This window comes from Theropithecus gelada, unplaced genomic scaffold (assembly GCF_003255815.1).
Source record: "Theropithecus gelada isolate Dixy unplaced genomic scaffold, Tgel_1.0 HiC_scaffold_15989, whole genome shotgun sequence".
Taxonomy (NCBI): domain Eukaryota; kingdom Metazoa; phylum Chordata; class Mammalia; order Primates; family Cercopithecidae; genus Theropithecus; species Theropithecus gelada.
Genome location: NW_020257756.1, coordinates 659,823 through 686,431, shown reverse-complemented (window position 1 = coordinate 686,431; position 26,609 = coordinate 659,823). Strand labels below are relative to the sequence as shown.

Below are 26,609 nucleotides of genomic sequence, written 5' to 3'. Positions count from 1 at the left end.
CCAGATTCTGAAGGCATACTTTATTTTTTTTTGTTTATTTTTTTCTTTTATCTTCTTTGACCATGTATTTTTAAATATCCTGGCTTCAAACTCATGGATTCTTTCTCCTGCTTGATGAATTCTGCTATTAAAAAGAATCTGATCCATTCTTCAATATGCCAATTACATTTTTATGCTCCAGAATTCTGCTTGATTCTTTTTAATTATTTCAATCTCTTTGTTAAATTTGTCTGATAGAATCCTGAATTCCTTCTCTGTGTTATCTTGAATTTCTTTGAGTTTCCTCAACACAGCTATTTTGAATTCTCTGTCTGAAACATCAGATATCCTGTTTCTCCAGAATCAGTCCCTGGTTCTGATAAAATTTGTCTATCGGATTTGTCTGATAAAATTTTTCTGATAGCATTCTGAATTCCTTTTGTGTTATCTTTAATTTCTTTTAGTTTCCACAACACAGCTATTTTGAATTTTCTATCTGAAAGGTAAAATATCTCTGTTTCTCCAGAATTGGTCCCTGGTTCCTTATTTAGTTTATTTGGTGAGGTCATGTTTTCCTGGATGGTCTTAAAACTTGTAGATATTTGTCTGTGTCTGAGCATTAAAGCATTAGGGATTTATTGTAGTCTTCTCATTCTGGGCTTTTTTATATTCATCCTTCTTGAGAAGTCTTTCCAGATGTTTGAAATGATGTGGGTATTGTGATCTAAGCTGAATCAGTGTTAAGGGGCACCACACGCCCTTTAATATTGTGCTTCTTGCAGACTCACAGAGGTACTGCCTTGATGGTCTTGGAAAGGTCCAGAAGATTTCCCTGGATTATCAGGCAGAGACTCTCATTCTCTTCCCTTACTTTTTCCCAAACAGATTCTCTCTCTCTCTCTTTCTCTCTCTATCCTCTGTTCTGAGCCAACTGGAGCTGGGGGTGGAGTGATGCAAGCTCTCCTGTGGGCACCAATACAGGAACTGTGCGAGGTCAGATCTGAAGCCCGCACAGCACTGGGTCTCACCCACAGCCTGCTGTAACCACTCCCTGGCTATCACTTGCAAGCTCTACAATCAGCAGGTGGCAAAGCCATCCAGGTCTGTGTCCCTCCTTTCAGGATGGCAATTTTTTTCAGGACCTGGGTGAGTCCAGAACTGCCATCTTGGAGCCAGGAACTAGAGTCAACAACCTTAGAAGTCTACCAGGTATTCTATTGTACTGAGGCTAAGCTGGCACTCAAATCACAAGATGCAGTCCTTCCCACTCTTCCCTCCCTTTCCAAAGTCAGAGGAGCCTCACACCATGGCCACTACCACCACAGGCCCACAAGAAGTACTGCCAGACTACCACTGATGTTCCCTTAAGGCCCAAGGGCTCATAAGTCAGCTTATGCTGAATGCTGCCTGGCCTGGGACTCACCCTTCAAGACGGTGGGCTCCCTTCTGACCCAGGGCAGGTACAGAAATGCCATCCAAGAGCCAAGTCTTGGAATCATGGAACCCAAGAGCCCACCTGGTGCCCTACCCTTCTGTGGCCAAGCTAGTACATAAGGTGCAAGACAAAGTCCCCTTTACTTTTGCTTCCATTTTTTCCTCAAGCTGTAACCAGGGGAGGAATCTCATCATATAACCACCACATCTGGGAATGTGCTGAGTCTCACCTGAGGCCAGTGAGTCTCAGAGGCTCACCCCCTTGATGTAGTATCTGGGTATTGCTGCTGGTTATTCAGGGCCCAAGGGCTCTTCACTTAGCAGTTGATGAATCCTTTGAGGGACTAGATCTTTCCCTTCAAAGCAGCAGGTTCCCTTCTGGTGCAGCATGTATCTAGAAATGTCATCCAGAAGCTGGGGCCTGGAATGGGGGGCCTCACGACTCTGGCTGATGCCCTATCCTGCTGTAGCTGAGCTGGTATCCAAGATGCAAGATAAAGTCTTCCCCATTCTTCCCTCTCTTCTCTTTAAGCAGAGGGAAGGAGTCTTGAAGCCATGAGCCGTGGAGCCTGAGGATAGGGGAGGGGCAATGCCAGCACTCTGTTGGTTGCACCGCGAGTGTGTCAGTAGGTCGCATGCTCCCACAGTGCACTGCCTCTGGGTCCAGTTCCACATTAGGACTCAGCTAGGAGTTCAGGTGAGTCCTTTCAATCTTTTCAAATTGCCCTTCAAGATTATTTAGGGCCCAAGATCACTTTAGCTCACAATGGCAAGGCTTGTGGGTACTCAAGTTCAGACCGCTGGGATCTGTGATTCCCCTCTGGCTAAGGCTGATTGAAATGCTCTCTCTGTGGGTGGGCATCAGCTGAATTTGGTCCAGTTTTGTTTTCTGCTCTAACAGGGCAGCACTGAGTCAATCCCTCTCAAGTGCTCAGAAACGCTCTCTACACCATGCCACCACTGCCAGAGAATGGGGAAAGAGTGGTGTTGGTGATTCATGACTGTTTTTCCTACCTTTTCAGTACCTCTTTCAGTTATGTGAAGTTAAAGCCAGGTACTGTGAGTGCTCACCTGATTTTTTGTTCTTATAAAGGTGCTTTTTTCATGTAGATAGTTGTTAAATTGGTGTCCTTGCTGGGGGGGTGGAGACAATCGGTGGAGCTTCTATTCTGCCATCTTGCTCCACTCCCCTCCCCTAACTCTTTATTTTTCAGTTTCTATGTCACCACCTTAAGAAAGTCCTTCCTCGAACTCCCTCTCTATAGTCACTTTCTACTTGCATCAATCTGTTTATTTATTCTGTAATACCATATTAATTTTTTTTTTTTTTTTTTTTTTTTGAGACAGAGTCTCGCTCTGTCACCTAGACTAGAGTGCAGTGGCACGATCTTGGCTCACTGCAAGCTCCGCCTCCCGGGTTCACACCATTCTCCTGCCTCAGTCTCCCAAGTAGCTGGGACTACAGGCGCCTGCCCCCACGCCCAGCTAATTTTTTATATTTTTAGTAGAGATGGGGTTTCACTGTGTTAGCCAGGATAGTCTCGATCTCCTGACCTCGTGATCCGCCCGCCTCGGCTTCCCAAAGTGCTGGGATTACAGGCGTGAGCCACCGCGCCCGGCCTAAAATTGATTTTTTAAACTTACTTGTTTCTTGTTTGCCGGCCCCCTCCCACCATCTTCACTAGAAGGATCATTCTCTGTCTCGTTGATTTCTGTGTCTCCAGCTCCTACAGAAATATTTGACATATAGTGGGCACTCAATAAATATTCCTTAAATTAAATGAAATACAAAGCATAACTTTTTAAGTATCTGTTTCTTTATCTGTATATTGGATACAACATCTGTACTGTGAGAATCAAGAAAACAGTTGTGAGAACCCTCTATTACAGCACCATTACAAATGTATAATTACAGTTGTACATAAAATATTAGAAATAGAGAATTGCTAAGTTCTTCAACAGTTACCTCCCAGGCTGTGAATTCTTTGAAGTCAGGAACCATATCTATTCCCCTTATCACTGTTTACTTTATGCTTAGCCTAGTGTCTGCCATGTAAGGAAATACTTGTAGAATGAACAAATAAACCAATCAATGAGCATAGCATCTCTCTGCCTCCAGAGAGACTTTCATCTACACGGAATAAATTTAGTTGTAGTCCTTCACAAAGAATTACATCAATATTATTGTCTTCTATTCTTCATTTACTCAGTCATAAGAATTATTGAGTACCTACTATGCACCAGGCACTGTGCTAGATGCTGAGGATACAATGATAAAAAACCACAAACCAATAATGTCCCTGCTCTCATGGGACCTCACAGTACCTGTGTTTTTGCTATGCTCATTAAGCATTTCTACTCGTATTAAATTATGGTTGAAAAATGCTTCCACTCTTTCAATGTTTTGGGATTTAATTTTTTATGTTTGTAAATATATGGCCAGTTTCCATAGACTGCTACATTGGCAATGAAAACAAGTTTTATTCTATATTCTCCATGTATATAGCTCATTTTATATTATATAAAATATCTACCTTATGAATTAACATCATTCTTTTATATCTAAACATATTTTTTCCAACTTACCCTGTCATGGATGGAGGGAAGTGAAGTGTCCTAAAAGTAGTATATTTCTATTTTTCCTTCTATTTATATAATACCTGCTTTTGGACTGATGAAACTCCTTTTATTCAATGCATAACTATTTCAGCTCATTATAATTTTGTAATCTGGAAGTTTTAGCACTATAAAGCATCCTTGTCTCATTTAATGTATTTTGACTTGAATTCATTCTATACTGATATTAACATTATGACCTTTACTTTCTGTTCATATTTACCTTTGTTCACAACTTTATATATGATCGCTTTGAATCATTTGTTTTAGGTGAGCCTGTATACAGGATAGAGTGAGATTTGCTTTCTGCTATGATATGACATATATATGGCCTCATTTTCCTCACAGTTTTATTTTAAACTGACAGTTTGCATCAGAAGCCAAGATGGAATTAGACAAGCAAAAGGTTTTGGGGGCTAATGACTGACAGATAATGAAGAGAAGGAGCAAGTGTAGGCAGGAAAAGCCTTCAGACCATGGTATGGGTCTGAAACTTAAGAAGAGGGAGGGGAAGGAAAGGGGGAAGGAAAGGACAGTTGGGTAGGAAGATCCTCTGACTGCAGTGCAGCTCTGAAAAAGTCATGGCCAACCTTACAGGGAGCTCCAGAACAAAGACTGTGCATTAGAGAAGTCTCACATTGGGCAGAGATGTGGCCTTAATATCCCTGCCCTGCTAAGCACTGGTGGAGTTGCAGGAGAGAACATGTCCTTGTCGTCAACGCTGCAGTACATCCTGAAAGTATGTAGGTGACTAAATGCAGGCCTGTAGCTAACTGCATGCCGCCTGCCACTCTCACTCTTGGAGAAGTATTTGAGTGAAAAATTGCCATGGCTACCACACACATTTTATAATATTTTTATTCATGTATAATTTACATTCAGAAATGCACAGATCTTTAGTGTGTACAGTGTATTGACAAATTAATAAATCCATTTATCCCATCTCAAACAAGGTACCAAACATTTCTTTCACACGAAAAATTCCCTGTGGCCCTTGGATCAAATCAAAACTCCTTTCCTCTGCACACTGGCTTCTCCTCCCCTCCTACAAACTGAGGCAACCATTGTTCTTATTTTTATTACCATAGTTTATTTTGTCTGCTTTGAACTTCATATAAATGGAATCATAGCACATGTTCTGTTTTGTTTCTGGCTTCTCTTACGTAACATAATGTTTTTAATATGCATGCATGTTGCATGATCAGTAGTTTAAAATTGTTTTTTATTCCATTATGTAAATACACCGTCACTTGTTTATACATATTACTTTTATGGACATTTGGGTTGCTTCCAGTTGTTGACTATTATAAAGTTACCATGAACATTTATTTATTCATTTATTTATTTTTTTTTTGAGACGGAGTCTCGCTCTGTCGCCAGGCTGGAGTGCAGTGTCGACCTCGGCTCACTGCAACCTCCACCTCCCAGATTCAAGCTATTTTCCTGCCTCAGCCTCCTGAGTAGCTGGGACTACAGACGCACGCCACCACACCCAGCTAATTTTTTGTATTTTTAGTAGAGACGGGGTTTCACCATGTTGGCCAGGATGGTCTCTATCTCTTGACATCATGATCCGCCCGCCTCGGCCTCCCAAAGTGCTGGGATTACAGGCATGAACCACCGCGCCCAGCTACCATGAACATTTTTTATCCTTCTTTTGGGTAGACATGTATTTTCGTTAATCTTTGGTAAATATCTAGTTTGGAATTACTGAATCATATTGCAAGTGTATGTGAAATTTATGAGAAAATGACAATTTTCCAAATCATTTGTTCCAGGGGTTCCCAACTCCTGGGCCACAGACTGGTACCCAGTTGTACTGGCACTGGACTGTTAGGAACCTGGCCACATAGCTGGAGGTGAGTGGCAGGCAAGCCACCATTACTGCCTGAGCTCCTCCTCCTGTCAGATCAGCGGCATCATTAGATTCTTATAGGAGTGCAAATCCTATTGTGAACTGTGCATGTGAGGGATCTAGGTTTTGGGCTCCTAATGCCTGATGATCTGAGGTGGAACGGTTTCATTCCAAAACCATCTCTCCACAACCCCCAGCCCCATCCATGGAAAAATTGTCATCCACGAAACCAGTTCCTGGTGCCAAAAAGGTTGGAGACTGCTGATTTGTACCGTTTTTCACAAACAACAGGCTATCAAACACAGGTTGTGTTTGGTTGGCATTTAATCTAATCTGTGTATCAATTTGGGGTAAACCATTTTAACAACATTGAGTCTTCCAGTCAATGAACATCATACATCTCTCCATTTATTTAGGACTTTTGAATTTCTCTCTCAGAAACGTTTTGTTAACACTGTAGGGAATATGTAATCACTTGTTAAATACACTCTGAATTGTTTTATATTTTTATACTATTGTAAATATTATTGCTTTTAAATTTTCATTGATCAATTATTCATTGCTATTATATAGAAATAAAGTTAACTTTTGCACATTGACCTTTTAGTCTGTGAACTTCCTAAAAGCATCGATTACTTCTGGCTGTTTGTTTGTAGATTCCTTTGTGTTTTATATGTCCATCATCATGTTGTCTTCCAAAGATAAAAATTTATTCCTTTCCAAACTTTATGTATTTACATGTAATTTCTTTTCCTTACTTTACCTCCCTGGCTAGGACGTCTACTATCACGGAAGTGGTGAGAGCAGACATTTTTGCTTTCTTTCTGATCTTTAGGAGAAGCTCTTCAATATTTTAACATTAAATGTTCTCTTCATTATGGATCACACTTTCTTCCTTCATTAAATGCCTTATTTTAAAAATTCAATTCCAACATTGAGTATAAGATATCAGTGGTGGTTTGTTTTCTTTCTCAAACAGTACAAGCTCTTTCCTTATTTGGCTGTTGGAAGGAAGGCTGTTTATTCTGATTCTTTCTAGAGTTTGAGTTGAGCTTAGGCTGGCACACAGTTTAAGTACCCTCAGAACGGGAGCTAAAATGGCTCTCTGCTTAGCCATAAAGAATTCATGTCAGCCTGCGGCAGTGCCATGTGCCTGTAGTCCCAGCTACTTGGAGACTGTGGCAGGGGGACTGCTTGAGCCCAGTAGTTTGAGGCTGCAGTGCCTTATGATAATCACACCTGTGAATAGGCAGCGCACTCCAGCCTGAGCAACATAGCAAGACTGTGTTGCTAAAAAAGAAAAAAAAAAAAAAAGAAAAAAAATTCACCCTTGTAGTCAGTCCATCAAGCTTTCCTTAAATCCAAGACCCTCTGTTAATTCCATAGGAAAGTATAATTTTTGTTTTGTCTCAGAGATTCTTGTTAGCACAAACATAAAGGTCTTTTGTAGTCTTGTATACCCTAACCCATTAACATTTCATTTTATTGTTTTTCTTCCATTTGTGGGTATCTGTTGTGTGTTTAAATCTTCATACTTGTGAGAGCTCAATTTTGTTCTAGTGATAGTCTTTGTTTTTCCTTGCTTTCCTCATTGTCTATTGTTACCTGTGCTTCTTTCAATTTATTTCCATTTTTCTGATGATTTTGCTTTTGTCTTTTGCATCTTTCCTAAGATCCACTATCTCAGGTTTCATCTCCTCCTCCTTTTGTCTTGTCGTATCTTTCCTATATTCTTTTATACTTGATCCATTTCTTTTTTATAGTCATCCTTTATAAAAATTATTGTTTTACAAAAAAATTGTAAGTGTTTATCACATTTTTTATCTTCTTTATGGCCACCTTTGTGTAGTCTGTTGGTAAATCTTGTTGCTCTCTTCCACATGTTTATCTTACAGTATCTATGTATTGAGGCCGTGCCAATATCCTTTATTACTTGTAATTCAATGAGTTAAATTTCCCAGACCAGCTATTTGCAGGAAGATCTTGATTAGGAGGGAGAGGCCAAGATAATCTTCCAGGCTTTATAACTCAAAAATTCCCTCTTCTACAAATATAGCACACCATTGTTTGTGATGCTTTGTTTAGCCCCAAATCAGGTTCAGCAGGGTTTCTGCTGCCAGTTTTGCTTACTTAATTTTTTACACCCTTGAAAATAAGCAAATTAACTTTTTTTCTTTAGAAAAAGCAATTTTTGCTGCTTTTGAGATCCGCTATTATTGAACAGTCTTGCCACTTTTTTCATTCTCTACTATGCAAATTTTCAGGTCTCATCTGCTCTTGGTAGCTCATAGATGTTCGTTAAATTTGCTTATATATTGTTTGTAGGTTTTTTTTTTTTTCCAAAGTCATTTTTCTCATTACTTTTGTATGATTTCCAGAAGGGGGAAAAATCCCCACTTACACAGCCATGTTCATATCAGAAGTCACCTAAACATGTTTTGGCAGAAATCTAAATTCTAACTCATGTCTCATAAGACAGTGTTATATCTAGTCTCTTGAATAACATGAAATGTAATTGTAAATGCAGTAGTCAAGGATTGAAAATGCTAAGTTTGCTAATTTTTCTTATCAAAGAACACATACAGAGTATTTCCCAGTAGTTCCTACTAAAAGAAATTCTATCAACTGCAATTGCTAGAGCTATTCAGCTGATTATCAAAATACTTTAATTTGTCATCTAAAAAGTGATTGCTTAATAAAAGTAAGCATTCTAAAACTCCAGAAATAGGCAGAGTGAACTGTAGGGTAGCCTCCAGCTTTTCTTAGTGCACTAAGTCATGCAAGTATACCTAGTAGAGTTACATGAGCTATGAGGGGTTATAAGTGCAAGGATATATTTCCCTGTGAAATTAGAGCAGGCATTGAAGTTGAAGGATGGCTCCTAGTGAGTTTTCTTTGGGGAACACTAAGTAATCAGCAGTACAAAGGTCACAGAAGTATCTTATGAAGCCAACCAACCACCTATGGCTTTCTGTGGCTGTGGAACTGATCAAGTCCAATGAAGACTGAGAGCATGGGGACATGACCAAAAAGAGAGAGGAAAAACAAAGGAGAAACACACAGGGCAATAAACAGCCATTTTTATATGGACATCATATTTTATAACATTATTTATTTTTAATATATCCTGAAAATGCAGAATGATTAAGAATAATGAGGAATCTTGCCTTCAGCCGCTTCCTCTATTTTATCTGACTCCATATAGGGTATTGCTCCCCAACTTTTTCCCCTCACATGAAGAAAATGATAATTGTGTCACTCTAAAGTAGACTGGAGAGGATTAGGGGTATTAGTGGGGAAAAATGATTACCTTTCTTTACATAATTATAAGAAAAACAAAATACAACTACTAGGGAAGATATTAAGTATAGAATTTGTATAAAATTTCAAAATAAAGTATTTTTGAAATTTTAACGGGACATTCGAGCTTGCTTTTCTGACCATAATACTTTAATAGTGGGTTTTGTGTGTGAAATGGCTACATACACTTCTTGGTTAAACTTAGGATTAAAAGAATAACAGGCAAAGTGTTTGTGAGAGTGCCTAGCAAATGGTAAATGCTATTTAACTGCATATAAAATTTTGTGGAAAATTTTAAAGTCTTCTTTTAGAGTCATTCAAAGTTCACAGGAGTTGAAATGTCCTCCAGGTTCATCCATGTGGTGGCAAATGACAGAATTTCCTTTTTGTAAAAGGCTTAATAGTATTCCATTGTGTATATGTACCACCTTTTCTTTATCTATTCATCTGCTGATGGACACATAGGTTGGTTCCATATTGTGAATACTGCTGCAATAAACATGGGAGTGCAAAGATCTCTTCAACATACTTATTCCATTTCCTTCGGATATATGCCCAGTAGTAAGACTGTTGAATCATATGGTAGTTCTATTTTTGATTTTTTGAGTAGTCTCTATACTATTTTCTATAATGACTGTACTAATCTACATTCCCACCAACAATGTACAAGGATTCCCTTTTCTCCACATCCTTGCTAAGATTTGTTATCTTTCGTCTTTTTTTATAATAGCCATTCTAACAGATGTGAGATGACAGTCACTGTGGTTTTGATTTGCATTTCCCTAATGATTAGCGATGTTGAGGATTTTTTTCAAATACCTATTGGTTATTTATATGTCTTTCTTTGAGAAATGTCTATTCAGGTCCTTTGTCCATTTTTTAATCGTTTTGTTTTTGTTTTTGTTTTTGCTATTACTTTTGGATATTAACCCCTTACGGTACGTATGGTTTACAAATTATTTTCTCCCATTCTGTAGGTTGTGTCTTCATTCTATTGATGGTTTCCTTTGTTGTGTTCATGGTAATCACCATGGGTTTTCTCATAGACTACCTCCCTAGTACATTTAAAATGCAAGTTCATTGGCTGGGCACGGTAGCTCATACCTGTAATCCCAGCACGTTGGGAGGCTGAGGGGGGTGGATGAAGAAGTCAAGAGATCAAGACCACCCTGGCCAACATGGTAAAACCTCGTCTCTACTAAAAATACAAAAATTAGCTGGGCATGGTGGCACACACTTGTAGTCCCAGCTACTCGGCAGGCTGAGGCAGGAGAATTGCTTGAACCCGGGAGGCAGAGGTTGCAGTGAGCCAAGATTGTGCCACTGCACTCCAGCCTGGTGACAGAGTGAGACTCCATCTCAAGAAAAAAAAAAATATATATATATATATATATATATATATATGCAAGTTCAATATATGTGTTCATGTGTGTGCATCCGCGTGTGTGTGTGTGTGTTCCCCAAACCCCAAATACAGCAAAGCAAAGAGAAAACAGGGCAGCTTTTAAAAACGAACCTGTTTCAACAGAGCTGAAAGGATTATTAACAGATTTAGATTTAGCAGTTTCCTCAAACCAAAGGATGTTTTATATTTATTCTTGCATTCTAAAAAATTTATGACACATAACAATATAAAAGTCCTTAAAATTTATTGAAAGTGTAAGTAATATTTTTAAAACATATACTCATGTAACCAAATTCAGGCCAGAAGATAGTCTGAGAATGGAAATTTACATTCCAAACTCACACTGAAATAGAGATGCAAAAATCCTAAACAAAATATTAACAAATAATATGACTGATCTCAGAAACAGTATTGAGTAAAAGAAGGAAGACACAAAAACACAGACATGTACAATTCCATTCACGTAAAATTCAAAGTCAGACAAAACTGTATATTTTTTAAGAAAGAATACATGGGTGGTAAAGCTATAAAGAAAAGTAAGAAAAGTATTATAAAAGTTGAAATAAAACTAACCTTGAAGTTGAGGACTTGTGATTAAAGAGGTGTTCATGGAGGATTTCTTGGATGCAAAAGCTGTCTTCTATCTTTGAGGTCTGTGGTCTCATAACGTAAGAAATAGGTGGGGGGACTCTTCCTTATTTTTTCTAATCTCAGGAATAGTTTGTGTAGACTTGAATTATTATTTTTTTGAATGTCTAGTAGAACCAACCATTGAACCCATCTGGGCCTGACCTTTCCTATATGGAAAAATTTTAGACTACTGGTTCATTTAATGATTACAGGATTATCGTTATAGTATTCACATAACACAATACTGTTAAATTATATTTTTAAATGAGTTTTCCATTTTATCTAAACTTTCAATAATATTGGCAGAAAATCATTCATAATATTCTGTTATCTTTTTAATTTTTATAGCACCTATAGTGATTTCCTTTATAATTATGATATCCGTTAGTTGTAATTGCATTATTTCCATCAGTCTCACTACAGGTATGTCAGCTCTATTAGTATTTTCAACAAACCAACTTTTGGATTTGCAGATACTCTCTTTTATTCTGTTTTTTTTTTTTTCATTCATTTCTGTTTTAAGTTATACTTTCCTTCTTTCTTTTGATGTTCTACTTGATGTCATTTTCCTAACTTCTTTAGATGGGTGCATAGCTACATAATGTACAGGCTTCCTTCTTTTCTAGCATAAGCATTTATGAATGTAATCTCCCTCTACATGCTGCTTTAAGTGCATTGCACAAGTTTTGACATGTAGTATGGTTTAATCATTGACTTAAAAATATTTTCTAATTTCATTATGTCTTACTTGACATCTAGATTACTTAGAAGTGTATCTCTTCACCTGTAATCCCAGCACTTTGGGAGGCTGAGGCTGGCAGATCACTTGAGGTCAGGAGTTCGAGACCAGCGTGGCCTACATGGTGAAACCCCATCTCTACTAAAAATACAAAAATTAGCTGGGTGTGGTGGCACATGCCTGTAATCCCAGCTCCTTGGGAGGATGATGCAGGAGGATCACTTGAACCCAGGAGGCAGAGGTTGCAGTGAGCCAAGACTGTGCCACTGGACAGGTGATAGAGTGAGATTCCATCTCAAAAAGTAAAAAATAAATAAGTGTATCTCTTAATTTCTGATATATAGATAGTTTCCTGTTATCCTTTTGTTTTTCATTTCTAGTCTAATTGTGTTGTGGCAAAAGAATATACTCATATGGTTTCAGTCATTTGAAATTTTATTGCATATGCTTATAGTCCAGGGCACAGTTTCTACAAATGTTCCATGGATGCTTTAAAAGAATAGAGGTTCTATGGCTGCTAAGTATATTGGTCATTCAGTATATTGTTAAAGCTGCCTTTAAGGTTTTTCTTTTTATTATTGATGTTTTGCATATTCACTATGATGTATCTCAATGTAGTTTTTTTATTTTATACTGCTTGGGATTCACTGAACTTCTTAAATCTGTACTTTACTGTCTTATTAGTTCCAGATAATTATCCATGTTTTCTCTTTCTCTAGTTTCCTAAGTGCATTCTATATGTGTCCTCATCTATAAAATGAAAATAATAACAGTACTCATCCCACATGTAAGTACTTGTTGATAAAATGCTAAATACACAGTACTCAATGATTGACAGCTATTGTCATTACAGCACTTAAAATGAATTTTCCCCAACTTTCCTTAATGTCATAAAGTTTTAGAAATATGCAGATAAATTCAGAGATAAGCAGAAATTACATAATCACTAGCTAGGCAAAGTGGAAAATTGAAGCACTTTCCATTAGAAATCAGTAGAGCAAAGTGGTTATCATCATGGCCCTAAAACCAAAAAGGGCCAGGTTAAACTCTCTTTACAACCTGGAGGAAGCTACTTAACTTCTTCAAGCCCTAGAATCTTCATTTGTTAAATGACAATAGTTATCATACCTGACAGCTCGTTCTAAATTTTAAATGAAATTCTATAATGCATTTAATATTTCAATAAAAGGCAAAGATGTAACTATTACAAAAGAAAGAGCATTATAATGATACCCAATTTTAATATTCTAAACTCTCTATGAGGGGAAAGAACTATTTTAGAACTTTCTTGAGATGAGTGTTTACCAAATAAATTTGCTAAGGTATATTTGCAGTATTCACTCAGCATTTTTAACCCTGTTACATGTCAGGCACTGATAGCTGCCAGAGGTATAAAGATCAATGCTCCTGAATAATTCACAGTAGATGATCCAGATATTTAACCAAATAAGCACAATACAATGTGAGCAATGAGATGGTAGAGAACTATACAAAAGGCTATGAGAACACAGATTTCACAGAAAAGACATTTAATATAAGCAGAGATGTTCCAGTCAATGGGAAGGGGAGGTTAAGGTGTATAACATGGGAACATCTGCTATACAGGCTGAGCATCTCTAATCTGAAAATTCAAAACCCAAAATCCTCCAAAATCCAAAACTTTCTGAGTACTGATGTGATGCCACAAATGGAAAATTCCACATCTGACTTCATATGATAGGTCACAGTCAAAATGTAGGTGCACAACACGTAGTCTATTCAGTGCTCCCAAAGGAAAAATAAATTACCTTCAGGCTATGTGTATAAGGTATACATGAAACATAAATGAATTTTGTTTAGACTTGGGTTCCAACTCTAAGAGTATCTCATTATACATGTACAAATATTCCAAAATCCAAACATATCTGAAATCTGAAACTTTTAGTCCCAAACATTTTAGATAAGGGGTATTCAACCTGTATTTGTGAAACAGCTGTAACAAAGGGTATGTACTACGGAGTAGTGACAGATGCCACTTGAAGATTTGGGGCCATACTTGCAGGTCTAAATGTGCTATGTTGAGGGGTTTGGACTGTTACTACATAGATACTGGGAAGCTTCTGAAATGTTCTATGGCCCCAAAACAATGACAGGATCACATTTCTACTTTTTGGAGAATAATTGGCAATAGTAAACAAGATGGACTGACTACAGTGAAAAACGAAGGCCAGCCAATTAGAGCATTATTATAATAATCAAAATAAAGAAAAGATAAAAAATAGTCATCAAATGTTTTCAATGCATTGAGAGAATGCTCTTCCAACTTAGAATAACTGCTTCCCAGATTTGCTATAGCCTCCTAAATGCGAAAATTACATTATTATTTACATAGAATAAATATGCATTAGATTCCTTTGAGATATTTTACAGAAAAATAAATTAATTTCCTTTTGAAAATTACATGCAAAAAAATTCATTCTATTATAACCTATCATTCATTTTATTATAAGGGAATTATAAAAGTTATAGAAAAAATATCCATCTTCCCTTTTTAGAAAAGAACACTAGTCCTTTTCGTTCCCCTGCCACAGAGGAGGCATTGGAAACAATGATCAGCTCAGATTAAAACCCTATTGTACTAAAAAACTCAGAATCCTGACTTAACTAGTCTAAGGAGATACCAGTAAGGCTTATTAGAAAAGGGAGCCTTGGTATAAAAGCATAAAGAATTGAGTTCTAACCCCCTCCACTCTTCACCCTATCCTGTTGCCCAAACACCCTTAGTTAAGGAGTGATCAGCTCTTTGATCTCTTCTCTTTTAAAATAACCAAATAGCTCTTGTTTTGACTCCATGGCTAAACTCCATCCTTGCAACAGGAGTTTTATTTCTACATTGGTAGTTGAGTTTCTAACAAAAAAGACAATTTAATGTATCTTATATTTTGTAATATGTTCTAAAGACTAAATTTAAATAATTTCATGGCTATCCTGACTTCTTTCCATAGTAAAATTTTCCTTTTGTAAGAGGCGACCTGTGTACACAGGCAGAGTAAATTAACTCCTGCCTCAAAGTTGCTGAGAAAATGAATTGCTTAAGAAGATTAGAGTCATTTTCTTTACTTAGAGGTATTCTTGACAACCCACACTGAAATTACACAAGATTAACTCCATTAACACCATTTCCCATTCTTTAAACTAGTAGCTTTTTAGAAAGCAGCATTTAGACTGAATAGTTCAAAGCATATTTTAAGAGGAGATCTCAAGATGCTTAGAAATGCTAAATAAGTATCACTTAAGGATTTAGAATGGAGTGCTGAGAGGTCAAGTAACATACTGGTCATACAGTGAGCTGTAAGTGAAATGAAAAGATGCTGCTTGATTTTCTCTTTGCCATTTAGTCTGCATATTCCATTTGCAAGTGGCATTTCAAATCAAATGAAAACTTAAGGAATATAACACTGTTAATCCCTCAAACACATGGATATTATTTATTTTTGTCTTTCCCATAGCATTTTATAGAGTACCTTTCACTTATTCAAATATTTGTTGGTTATTATGCCATATATTTGACATTATTTTGTGGCCTATTAAATACATATAAATCAGAGGGCTTAGAAAAACAGATTAAAACAGTACTATAAGACAGAATCTTTCTGAAATTAGAAAGCAAAATCTATTAACACAGGCCCAAAACTTTAAACTAGTTATCCTAGCTGCCATTGGTGCCATTAAAATGTACAATGCATAAAAATCTCTCTCTCTCAAAATGTTGTCATGAGCCACCAAAACCATTCTGAACAAATGCAATCATAACCCGTTAATTCCCTTAAAATTTCCCTCTTTGATCTTTAAGTAGTCTTCAGTGTTTTTAACTGCAAAATAATACACTATATACTCATGTTTGAAATTCAAACATCAAAAGTAAATGGAAGAAAAAAGTCCTATTTTCCTACCTCCCCATATCTTCCTCCAACCTCTTTTCCTACTCTTACATTAATGTAAAAAAACTTTGCATTAAATTATATAGAGTTTCATTTTCTTTCTGTTCTCTTAAAGATTGCTCCCAGATAGAAAATGTTAAGGAACATTGACCTAGACAGCTCTTAAAGATTCCAATTTGAATGAACTACTGAATCCCCAGATTTAGAAATAGTTGTTTCTACTACTACAAAAAAAACCTCTAAAAATATGAATTGTAATTACTTTATGCTAAGACTAAGTCAGATCAGACCTCAATGAAAAGTCACTAACCATTTTATTATAAAAATTTTATCAGGGAGCATAGTAAAGTAATACTAGCTATAATAATACTAGCTGAAATTTACTGAGAATTTGCTAGGCACCAGACACTGTTCTTAGTGTTTCATAAGATTTTCTAAAATCAAATCTCTATCAGTAAAATCTTAAGATATGGCATGTGATCATCAATGCCTCTGCTCATAATGTCTTAAATGTGTACATATTTCATAATTTTGTTTGATGCAACACTATCCTGGACTGAAAAATGATAACTAACAGTACTTCAAGTCTGAGAATTCTACAACAGAGTCAGTGGGTTACTAAAGTCACATATTAAAGTTGTAGAGCCCATCTCTGATTTCAGGGATTCTCAACTGTACCAGTATATTTCCCATACTCTAATCATTCAGGTATTGGTATCATAATTACTGCTGTGTCTATACTATTATTTATTTAATACCTTTAAATTGATTCTACCTCTTTAAAATTAAATTGGGACATGGATGAAGCTGGAAACCATCATTCTCAGCAAACTATCGCAAGGACAAAAAAACAAACACTGCATGTTCTCACTCATAGGTAGGAACTAAACAATGAGAACACTTGGACACAGGAAGGAGAACATCACACACCAGGGCCTATCGTGGGGTGGGGGTGGGGGGAGGGATAGCATCAGGAGATATATCTAATGTAAGTGATGAGTTAATGGGTGCAGCACACCAACATGGCACAAGTATACATATGTAACAAACCTGCACATTGTGCACATGTACCCTAGAACTTAAAGTATAATAATAATAAAAAAAGAAATGAAATCACACATCTAAAAATAAAATAAAATAAATACAAAAATAAATAAAATTAAATTTAGTTTTAAAGGAAACATAATACCATCACATAAACAGGAAGCCAGAACTGATTGCCATAAATAAAAGGGAAAATAAATTCAATAAAACAATGCAATCCTATTAAATTCTAGCTACATATTATATTGTTGTCTGCTGATGTTTCTGAGCCTGAAGCCTGCATAGCTGGCTAAAAAGGTAAATTAGCAAATGTTGATATATGTAAATAGTATCAAGCAGCTTTCTCCTTCCTTAAACAGAATGATTGATGCAAAGACTGAAAATGAATTGCGAAAGAACAAGTTTCTCACTATGCTTTTTCAATGATATTTGTGCCAGGTACCATCTAAAACACCTCCTATGATCTACAATGATTTTACATATTATTACGATACAAATCCCAAAATATTTTGGGAAAACTCCAAAATGATTTGGGGATTTCCTGAAGGGATCCCTTTTACTTTATATTTTGGTCTCAGAATCTCAAAAGGTATCTTGTCTCTGCCAAGACATGGCCCAATATGCCTATTAAATCAATGGCAAGTAATATCAAGTTGGTAGAAATGGAAGTTATATTTTAATTTTTAGTTTGTTTTTTTATGAGATGGAGTCTTGCTCTGTCACCCAGGCTGGGCAATCTCGGTTCACTGTAACCTCTGCCTCCCAGGTTCAAGCAATTCTCCAGCCTCAGCCTCCCAAGTAGCCTAGCTAATTTTTGTATTTTTAGTAGAGAAAGGGTTTCAGCATCTTGGCCAGGATGGTCTTGAACTCCTGACCTTGTGATCCACTCATCTTGGCCTTACAGGCGTGAGCCACCACGCCCAGCCTAAATGGAAGTTATTATCCAAAAACTTGTTCTCAGAAGGCAAATGTTAGGTAGATGAAAACAGTACTGATTTAGGAAGTATAATCACGCTCACCCCACACACTATTTTGTTTGACCTTGATTAGGTTAGTAAACTATTCAGGTATGTTTCCAATCTGCAAAATAAGTGAAGATAATACCTCCACACAGGGTGGGAATATGGATTAAAATGTGAGATACTGACATAATAGATACTCAGAAAATGTTAGTTAAATCAAAAGTTACATGACTTTCAGTTTTTTACAACTCACAAAAAAATCAAGGTGTTTTAATCTTAATATTAATAAAAAGACCTCAATTTGTTTCACCTAACCGACTCCCAGGCACTACTGCTAGCTCAAACAACCTTGGCAATTAAAACTAATTCAAAAATAACAAAGCTGGAGGCATCACACTACCTGATGTCAAACTATTCTACAAGGCTATGGTAACCAAAATAGCATGGTACTGGTACAAAAACAGACACATAGACCAATGGATCAGGTTGGAGAACCCAGAAATAAAGCCACACACCTACAGCTACCTGGTTTTTGTTAAAGTCAACAATAACAAGCAATGGGGAAAGGACTCCCTATTTAATAAATGGTGCTGGGATAACTGGTTAACCACATCCTGAGGATTGAAACTGGACCCCTTCCTTTTACCATATACAAAAATCAACTCAAGATGGGTTAACAACTCAAATGTAAAACCTAAAACTATAAAAACCCTAGAAGAAAACCTAGGAAGTACCATTCTGGACATAAGACCTAACAAAGATATCATTACAAAGACTCCAAAAGCAATTGGAACAAAGCCAATAATTGACAAGTGACATGCTGGCTCAAGTCTGTAATCCTAGCACTTTGGGAGGCCGAGGTGGGTAGATCACGTGAGGTCAAGAGTTTGAGACCAACCTGGTCAACATGGTGAAACCCCGTCTCTAATAAAAATACAAAAATTAACCAGGTATGGTGGCGGCCACCTGTAACCCCAGCTACTCGAGAGTCTGGGGCAGGAGAAAGGCTTGAACCTGCGAGGCAGAGGTTGCAATGAGCAACTGCACTCCAACCTGGGTGACAGAAGGAAACTCCATCTAAAAAAAAAAAAAAAAAAAATTGACAAGTGGGACCTAATCAAACTACATAGCTTCTGCACAGCCAAAGAAACTACCAACAGAGTAAATTGACAGTCTACAGAATGGGAGAGAATATTTTCAAAGTATGCATGAACAAAGGTCTGATATCCAGAATCTATAAAGAACTTAACAAGCAAAAAATAGCCCATTAAAAAAAGAAGAAAGGACATGAACAGATACTTCTCAAAAGAAGATATCCATGGGCCAAAAGCATATGAAAAAATGCTGAACATCACTAATCATTAGGGGAATGCAAATCAAAACCACAAGGAGATACCATCTCACACCAGTCAGAATGGCTGTTATTAAAAAGTCAAAAAATAACAGATGTTGGGGAGGCTGCAGAGAAAAGGGAATGCTATACACTGCTGGTGGGCATATAAATTAGTTCAGCCTCTGTGTAAAGCAGTTAGAAGATTTCTCAAAGAACTTAAAGCAGAAATACCATTTGACCCAGCAATTCCATTATTGGTTATATACCCAAAGGAATATAAATTGCTTTACCATAAAGTCCATGCACACATGTGTTCATTACAGCAATACTGACAATAGCAAAGACATGGAACCAACCTAGATGCCCATCAACAGTGGACTAGATAAAGAAAATATAGTACATATATATCAGACATAGTCTACACAGTCATACAAAAGAACAAAATTATGTCTTTACAGCAACATGGATGTAGCTGGAGGCCCCTATTCTAAGCAAATTAACGCAGGAACAGAAAACCAAATACCAAATGTTCTTACTTCTAAGTGGGAGCTGAACTTTGAGTACACGTGGACTCTAAGAAGGGAACAACAGGCACCAGGGCCTACTTGAGGGTGGATGGTGGGAGAAAGATGAGGATAGAAAAACAATGTATCAGGTATTACGCTCATTATCTGGGTGATGAAATAATTTGTATGCTGAACCCCCACAAAATGCAATTTACCCATGTAACAAACCTGCATATGTACCCCCAAACCTAAAATAAAAGTTGGAAGAAACAATAAAAATGAAGCAAAACTTTGGAAATGGGGTTATAGAAGGTCAGCAAAAGGTGGGTTTGAGATGTTTGGGTAGGTTAAGTGGGTATTTTGAAGATATGGCTTCTCCTTTGGCATGTTTAATAGTGATGCTTAAAGGACATCTTTGCAGTTTAACATGACACTTCACAAATAAATTATCTTCTAATAATGATGTGAAGAAAAAAAAAACCTAATCCAAAGATCATGCCTATGAAGGTCTGAAATGCCCCAGTAAAACTGCAAAAACCTAAGTGACTAGTGATCAGCTGGTCCAAAGCATACTATTAATAATAAAAGTCCTTAAACAAAAAAAAATTTAACATGGCAAGCCTTATTGGCATATAAAATAATATTCCATATGAATGATATCTCAATACATTTTATGGTGATGAAATAAACTTAGTGATCCTTTATACACAGCTGAAATATTTACTAAATAAATAAATAAGTCTAAAATTATAGTGCCATCTGCAGGCAAAGAAAGTAGTATCAATGATGCATTTCCATGCTTTCATTTTCTGACTGCTGTTCAAAACTTTTAAAAACTAGGATTTAATAATGTATATAACTCATTTTATGATTGCATTTATAGGACATAATTTATCATATAAAATAAAACATTTTTTCTAAATTTTTTTACTACTTAATAGAGCATCACTTCATTCTCAATATAATATTAAAATGATGGCAGTAATCCAAAGAAAATCAATGCTACTACAATATCCAATTTTTGTGTGTTGAGAATTATTTATTGCCAAAACATATAACAAAAAAAACTTTTTAGTATTAAAAAAAATCCAAATACCCCATCATCTTAACAGGAAGGCATTTTTATTTATTTGTTTTTCTCTTCCAAACTTGCATCTGCAGACATTTATTTAACAATAACTAAATGCCAGGCACTTTTTAAAGCTGCTTTACTTATATTAACTTAGAAAATTCTCACAGTAAGCCTATGAGGTAGGCAATGTTAACATGCCCATTTTACAGATGTTGAAACTGAAGCACATGAGTTTAAATAACTTTCCCAAGGCTGTAGTGCTATACGTGGCAGTGCCAGGGTTCAAACTGGGTAAGTTTGCCTCCAATATCTGTGTTTTTCATCACTACGCTAACATGTCTCTTATTTGTGAAAGATGAATTCAGAGAATTATTGCAGTTGCAATATATGTGTTCTACTTTTGGGGACAACATTTTCTCATGAAACTAAATTGTTCATTGCTTTTTTAAATAACTACATATTTTACCATCAAGTTGATACATATCATTTCACTTACTTTAGTTATGTAATGATGGACTGTGAAAACTGTTTTTAGTGTCTTTATTTGTATATAAAAATATTGCAATAAGCGAATTTTGCATTGCATATAGCTTCTCTTCCTTCTTTTGGATTTTATTTCCTTATGCTAACATTTCCCAAAATGGTTAAACTGGCTTAAGTATATAAAGTATCACATTACTGATATATAATGCTCCATACTGCTGTTTTAATTTCATCATGATCTCTTACCAACAATGAAAGAAATGCTCAGATATTCCCAAATCAATACATGCCTACATGCCAGTCATTCCTCCCCCACCCTACCCCTGTATTTAACTGATATAAAATGGTTAAGGATGATTTATAATGTGGGATAGCTAAATCAACAAAAATTAAAATTTTCAAATGGGCACAATGTTTTATTCCTCCAGCAACAGAAAATGTGGAGATAATCCTATTATTTGTCACTTATGAAGCTGGCATTGTCTTGATTCTATCAGTAACCCACACACAAAAAAATCAACAACATACTCAAAGTCACCAGTAAGTGTCAGAGCCAGAATCTAAGCATAAATCTGCCTGACTCTAACACCTGTTTTAGATAATATGAAAAAAAATTACAAATGGTCAAGAGGATCAGCATATGCCAAGATATAAAAATTGGATGAGAAATTTTATTTCAGTCTTCATCAAAGATTATGTCTCACAAAGAGGTAATAACTACTCTGGGGTACCTATCACATACAGAGGGATGATAGTTCCCTTGTATATTGTTCTGATCAATAATTTCAAAAATAGGAAAGAAGAACAATAATAATTAGCAAAATGCTTCATCTGTGTTTCTCTCCAACATTTGCTTCACTGCAACCTAGTTTCACCAAGGTTCTAAGCAAGGAGCTGGAGGATATGAACATTCACAACTTTTTTTCTTAAATGTTTTCTTGCAGTATTATATATATTCCTAATGGTTTCAAAAGATTGTAACTTTATGACACAGAATAAAGGTCACTGAAACATATAATAGAAAAAAAAACCCCGGCTTTGGGGTCACATGGACCTTAAATTTAGACCCTGACACTTACATGTCCTCTATAAAATTATAGTATCAAATCCTAACTTCTCAGGATGCTGTGAAAATTAAAAGAGATAACAATTATGAAGCTCCTAACACATGGGAGGTGCTTAAGACATTTTAGTTCCCTTTCCTTCAAAGAGTGACACATATACGGTTATACCAAGCGTATCAGTTTAAAACGTCATGCTTCATTATTTCCTTCAGACAAACGGTAGCATAGCATGAAGCATCAAGATCAAAAGAGATCAAAAGAGACAAAGCTGTTTCATCAATGTGGGAACCTTTCATTTTGACATCAATGTCATGATCTTCCATTAGTTGGTATGAGAGATTACGGGGATGTTTCAAAATCTGTCTATAGCATCCTGGTACATTCAGTTTCAGAGTAGGTACTTTAAACCTACATGTCTGTAGTCCATCTCTGCTAAGTATGTCATGGTACCACTGCCCTACCTTGTTCTTTGGATACTGAATATTGTATCCAAGTATTGGAAGAACCACCTGTGAAACAAAAGACGGAAAAAATATGAAAATAGCCTTCAAAAAGATACATGATCATATTTTTAACGTACTTTTATGACTGGGACCCAGATTTGTAAAAACAGTCTCAGAATATAAACATCACAATCAGCCTAAAACATACTTTAAATAATATGCTATGATATTTTTATGCTGCCAAAGAAAATAGCTAACTAAAATCAAGGACTCACAATAACTAAGGTAACCAACTCAAATCAGATATTATTAGACAATTCACTATTCAAGAAGTTTAGGTACACTTAATTAGCTGATATCGACTTAATCTCTATAGAATAAAGCATGTACTGTCTGTAACATGAAGAGTAACCTCTACTGCTCAATCACATTACCAGTATTTTGGTGGGCAATCTTAAATTTTCTTATTTCTTCCAAACAAGAAAGCAAACACATAGCAACACATTCAATATTTATTTTCTTAGCTGCTTGTGAGTAAACATTGCATTTTGTGGGGTATTCTTCCTTTGCTGGTGTCTTCTAGACAGTTTTCTTGAACAATACCAAAAGGTAGTCAAGAAAAGGAAGAAGGTAAAAAATTCAAATATACACAATATGAATGAATCTGAAATTCACTATGCTAAGTGAAAGATGCCAGACACAAAAGGTCATATACTGTAGTATTCCATTTATATGACATTATTTCAAAGGCAAAACCATAGTGACAGAAAACCGACCAGGGGTTGCCCAGGGTGAAGGATGGGAATGGGCACAGGAAAATTTGGAGAGGGGAGGAAACTGTTCTTTATGATTGATGTTTGTGGCGGCCACACAGTCCTACATTTATCAAAAATATGTTGATCAAAGCCTAGACAATTATAAACTACGTGAATTTAATTGTATATAAATTATACCTTAATTTAAAAGTTGTTTAAAAAAAAAGAGGAGGGGAACTAGTCAACATTTTGCTTTTTGGGGACAACATCTACACTTAGGTCTAAGTGATACTAATTTTTAAGCAAATTTACCTGATGTATTGCATACATATTAGCTGATCCCTCCTCTTCAGTTACCAGGTGAACCTAGTTTTAAAAAACATGAAAATATGAACGATTTCCACATGTTCCAAATTTCCTCCACTTTCAATTTTCCCTAACTCTATTACATATAAATCAGTTCCTACACTGAATATACATAGACCCAAACAAGATCTTATCATAATTTGTTTCTGGAGGTGTAGAATACATAAAAATTAGAATGATTCTTCCTGCTTTAACCACTAATCACTGACGTTGGATAACATGGAGAAAGGTGGACTGCTGAAAACTTTGAGGCAATACTTTCACCTCAATCACCAGCAATCTTTTTCTAAATCACAAAGTTTTTCTTTGTTAGGCTGAATCAAAAATCCGCTTCTATAATATCAACCCACTGCCCACCCCCACTTATCTCTGTCCCCCGAAAATATAATACTCTCTACAGAACTGATGTTTCTCTGGCTGGATGTGGTAGCTCACATCTGCAATTCAGTGCTTTGGGAGGATTGCTTGAGGCCAAGAGTTTGAGACCAGCATGGAAAACATAGGGAGAGCCTGTCTCTATTTAAAGAAATTTTTTTTAATTAGCCAGGTGTGGTGGCACATGCCTGTAGTGCCAGCTACATAGGAGACTCAGGCAGGAGGATCGCTTGAGCCCAGGAGTTCAAGACTGCAGTGAAACACGATGGTGCCACTGCACTCCAGTCTGGGTGACAGAGCAAGACTCTGTCTTTAAAATAAAATTGAAAAAAAAAAAAAATGTAAAGAAGTGGTATTTCTCAGCATTTGTTTCATAGAATGGTAACAACTACCACATACAAGAGGAAAAAAAGGTGCATGATAGATTAACTCTATGAAATGTTGCTCTAGGATATCACAGAATAAGTAGTTTGCTTTCTCTTATATATGAAAGCTCAAACAGAAAGGCATCTATCCTCCCTCCACAAGGTTTCACAGCATTCTCATATGTATTCATCACACGGTACAGTGTCTAGAGCCCTTCTAAATCTACCTGCTTTCCCCTCAACTCTCCCTCATCTTATCAATAATGTCACACCTTTTTTGTTTATAATTTGGGGGTTTTTTTTGTTTATTGGTAACTAACCTCTTTCAATTACTGCACTCAGAAACAGATAGAAAGCTTCAGATGTGATCTGATCAAACTACAAGAGACATACTACATGGAATTATGATCTCTCTTGCATTATCATTTCTAGCCTTTTCTCTTTCACAGAGTCATAAGTATACCTACATACTGTGATTTAAGTAATTTATGAAAACATTGAATAAACATGGTCAAGGTATAAAACACCATGCTTTGTCTTTAGAGAATTCCCTCCAGGTTGATATCCAATAATTCATGAGCAAACGTGTTTTCCTTGTATGGCTGCTCCCCAACTACAAATTCACCTACGTTTTTAATTGTCTAACTCACATTTCTCCATCTTGCCCATACACACACACAAAAAGAAGTTACCAAGTGATTTGAAATGTAGCTACACCTGTTAGTCTAGTAATCCTATCAAAAGAAGGAATCAGATTAGTTTTCTATAATTTTTCATTGCAGATGCACATTACATGCCCCATATACCATTTATTAAGAATTGTATTCTTTTTCCTTTTCATATTTTATATTTTGGGCCTCTAAGTCCTGCCTTTTCTTTCCTCAGTGCTAATAAAATAAGTGATCGATTTTAAAATATATAGAAACATTGTTTTTGCTGCTCATAAAAGGAAATTCTGCAAAATATGTATGAGAAAATGTTTTCTCTTCTCCTACAGCTCCAAAAAGAAAGCAGCTAAAATGCCAGTCACAAAACTATCCTTGTAAATGTTATTCTGAATGAAGAAGTCTTATAAAACTCATGCATTTCAAAAATTGTTGCTGTATCTTGTGAAAGTAATCTTTAACTTCCAAAAATCTGATTTAGAAATGGATGACTTACTAGTTAGTGTGCTTTCCAATATTTAAATGGATACGTTATCTGGGAGGTGTTAAGAAATGATAACGATTTTTTGTTATTTATCAAAAGGGGATCATTGGCACATCTCTTCTCCCCCACATGAGGTAAAATAAAACTTATGGCCGGGCGCGGTGGCTCACGCCTGTAATCCCAGCACTTTGGGAGGCCGAGGCGGGCGGATCACAAGGTCAGGAGATCGAGACCACAGTGAAACCCCGTCTCTACTAAAAATACAAAAAATTAGCCGGGCGCGGTGGTGGGCGCCTGTAGTCCCAGCTACTCAGGAGGCTGAGGCAGGAGAATGGCGTGAACCCAGGAGGCGGAGCTTGCAGTGAGCCGAGATCGCGCCACTGCACTCCAGCCTGGGCGACAGCGCGAGACTCCGTCTCAAAAAAAATAAAAAAAAAATAAAAAAAAAATAAAACTTATAATGCTGCTAGGTTTCTTTTCACACAGAGTTTGAGTCTGTATCTCAACTAAATTACCATTCTTAGCAACATATGCTGCCTCCTAGTGACCATTTTCTTCTTTCTTTCCTATTAGGTTGGAGCAAAAGTAATTGCAGTTTTTGCCTATTCATCCATTTAATGAAACAGTGAAGCAGACAGCTGATGTTCTGGCTTATGCAATCTTTACTCCCTCTTTTCAAGTAGTAGCACTCTCGTTTTCCAAGGGACCTCTCCCAGGTGTCAGATGTGGGTTAGGGTCCCAGGAAGGAGTCCCAGGAATGCAGGTTTAGTCAATCACATACTGCAGTTCACACTTTCTGGTTTGGTTCTGTACA

General features: G+C 36.5%; 1 protein-coding gene across 3 annotated transcripts in view; it reads right to left on the bottom strand.

The window, feature by feature from the left end:
• Positions 1-20,748: 20,748 nt before the first annotated feature.
• LOC112617297 (pseudouridylate synthase 7 homolog-like protein) overlaps positions 20,749-26,609 on the bottom strand; it is a 31,321-nt gene continuing 25,460 nt past the window's right edge. For all 3 annotated transcript variants that reach the window (XM_025374056.1, XM_025374058.1, XM_025374057.1), the window contains exons 8-9: positions 23,853-23,906; positions 20,749-22,851 (exon numbers count right to left, since the gene is read on the bottom strand). In XM_025374056.1, coding sequence (XP_025229841.1) covers positions 22,519-22,851; positions 23,853-23,906 — 387 coding nt within the window. In that variant the 3' untranslated portion in view covers positions 20,749-22,518. The remainder of the gene's footprint in view (positions 22,852-23,852; positions 23,907-26,609) is intronic.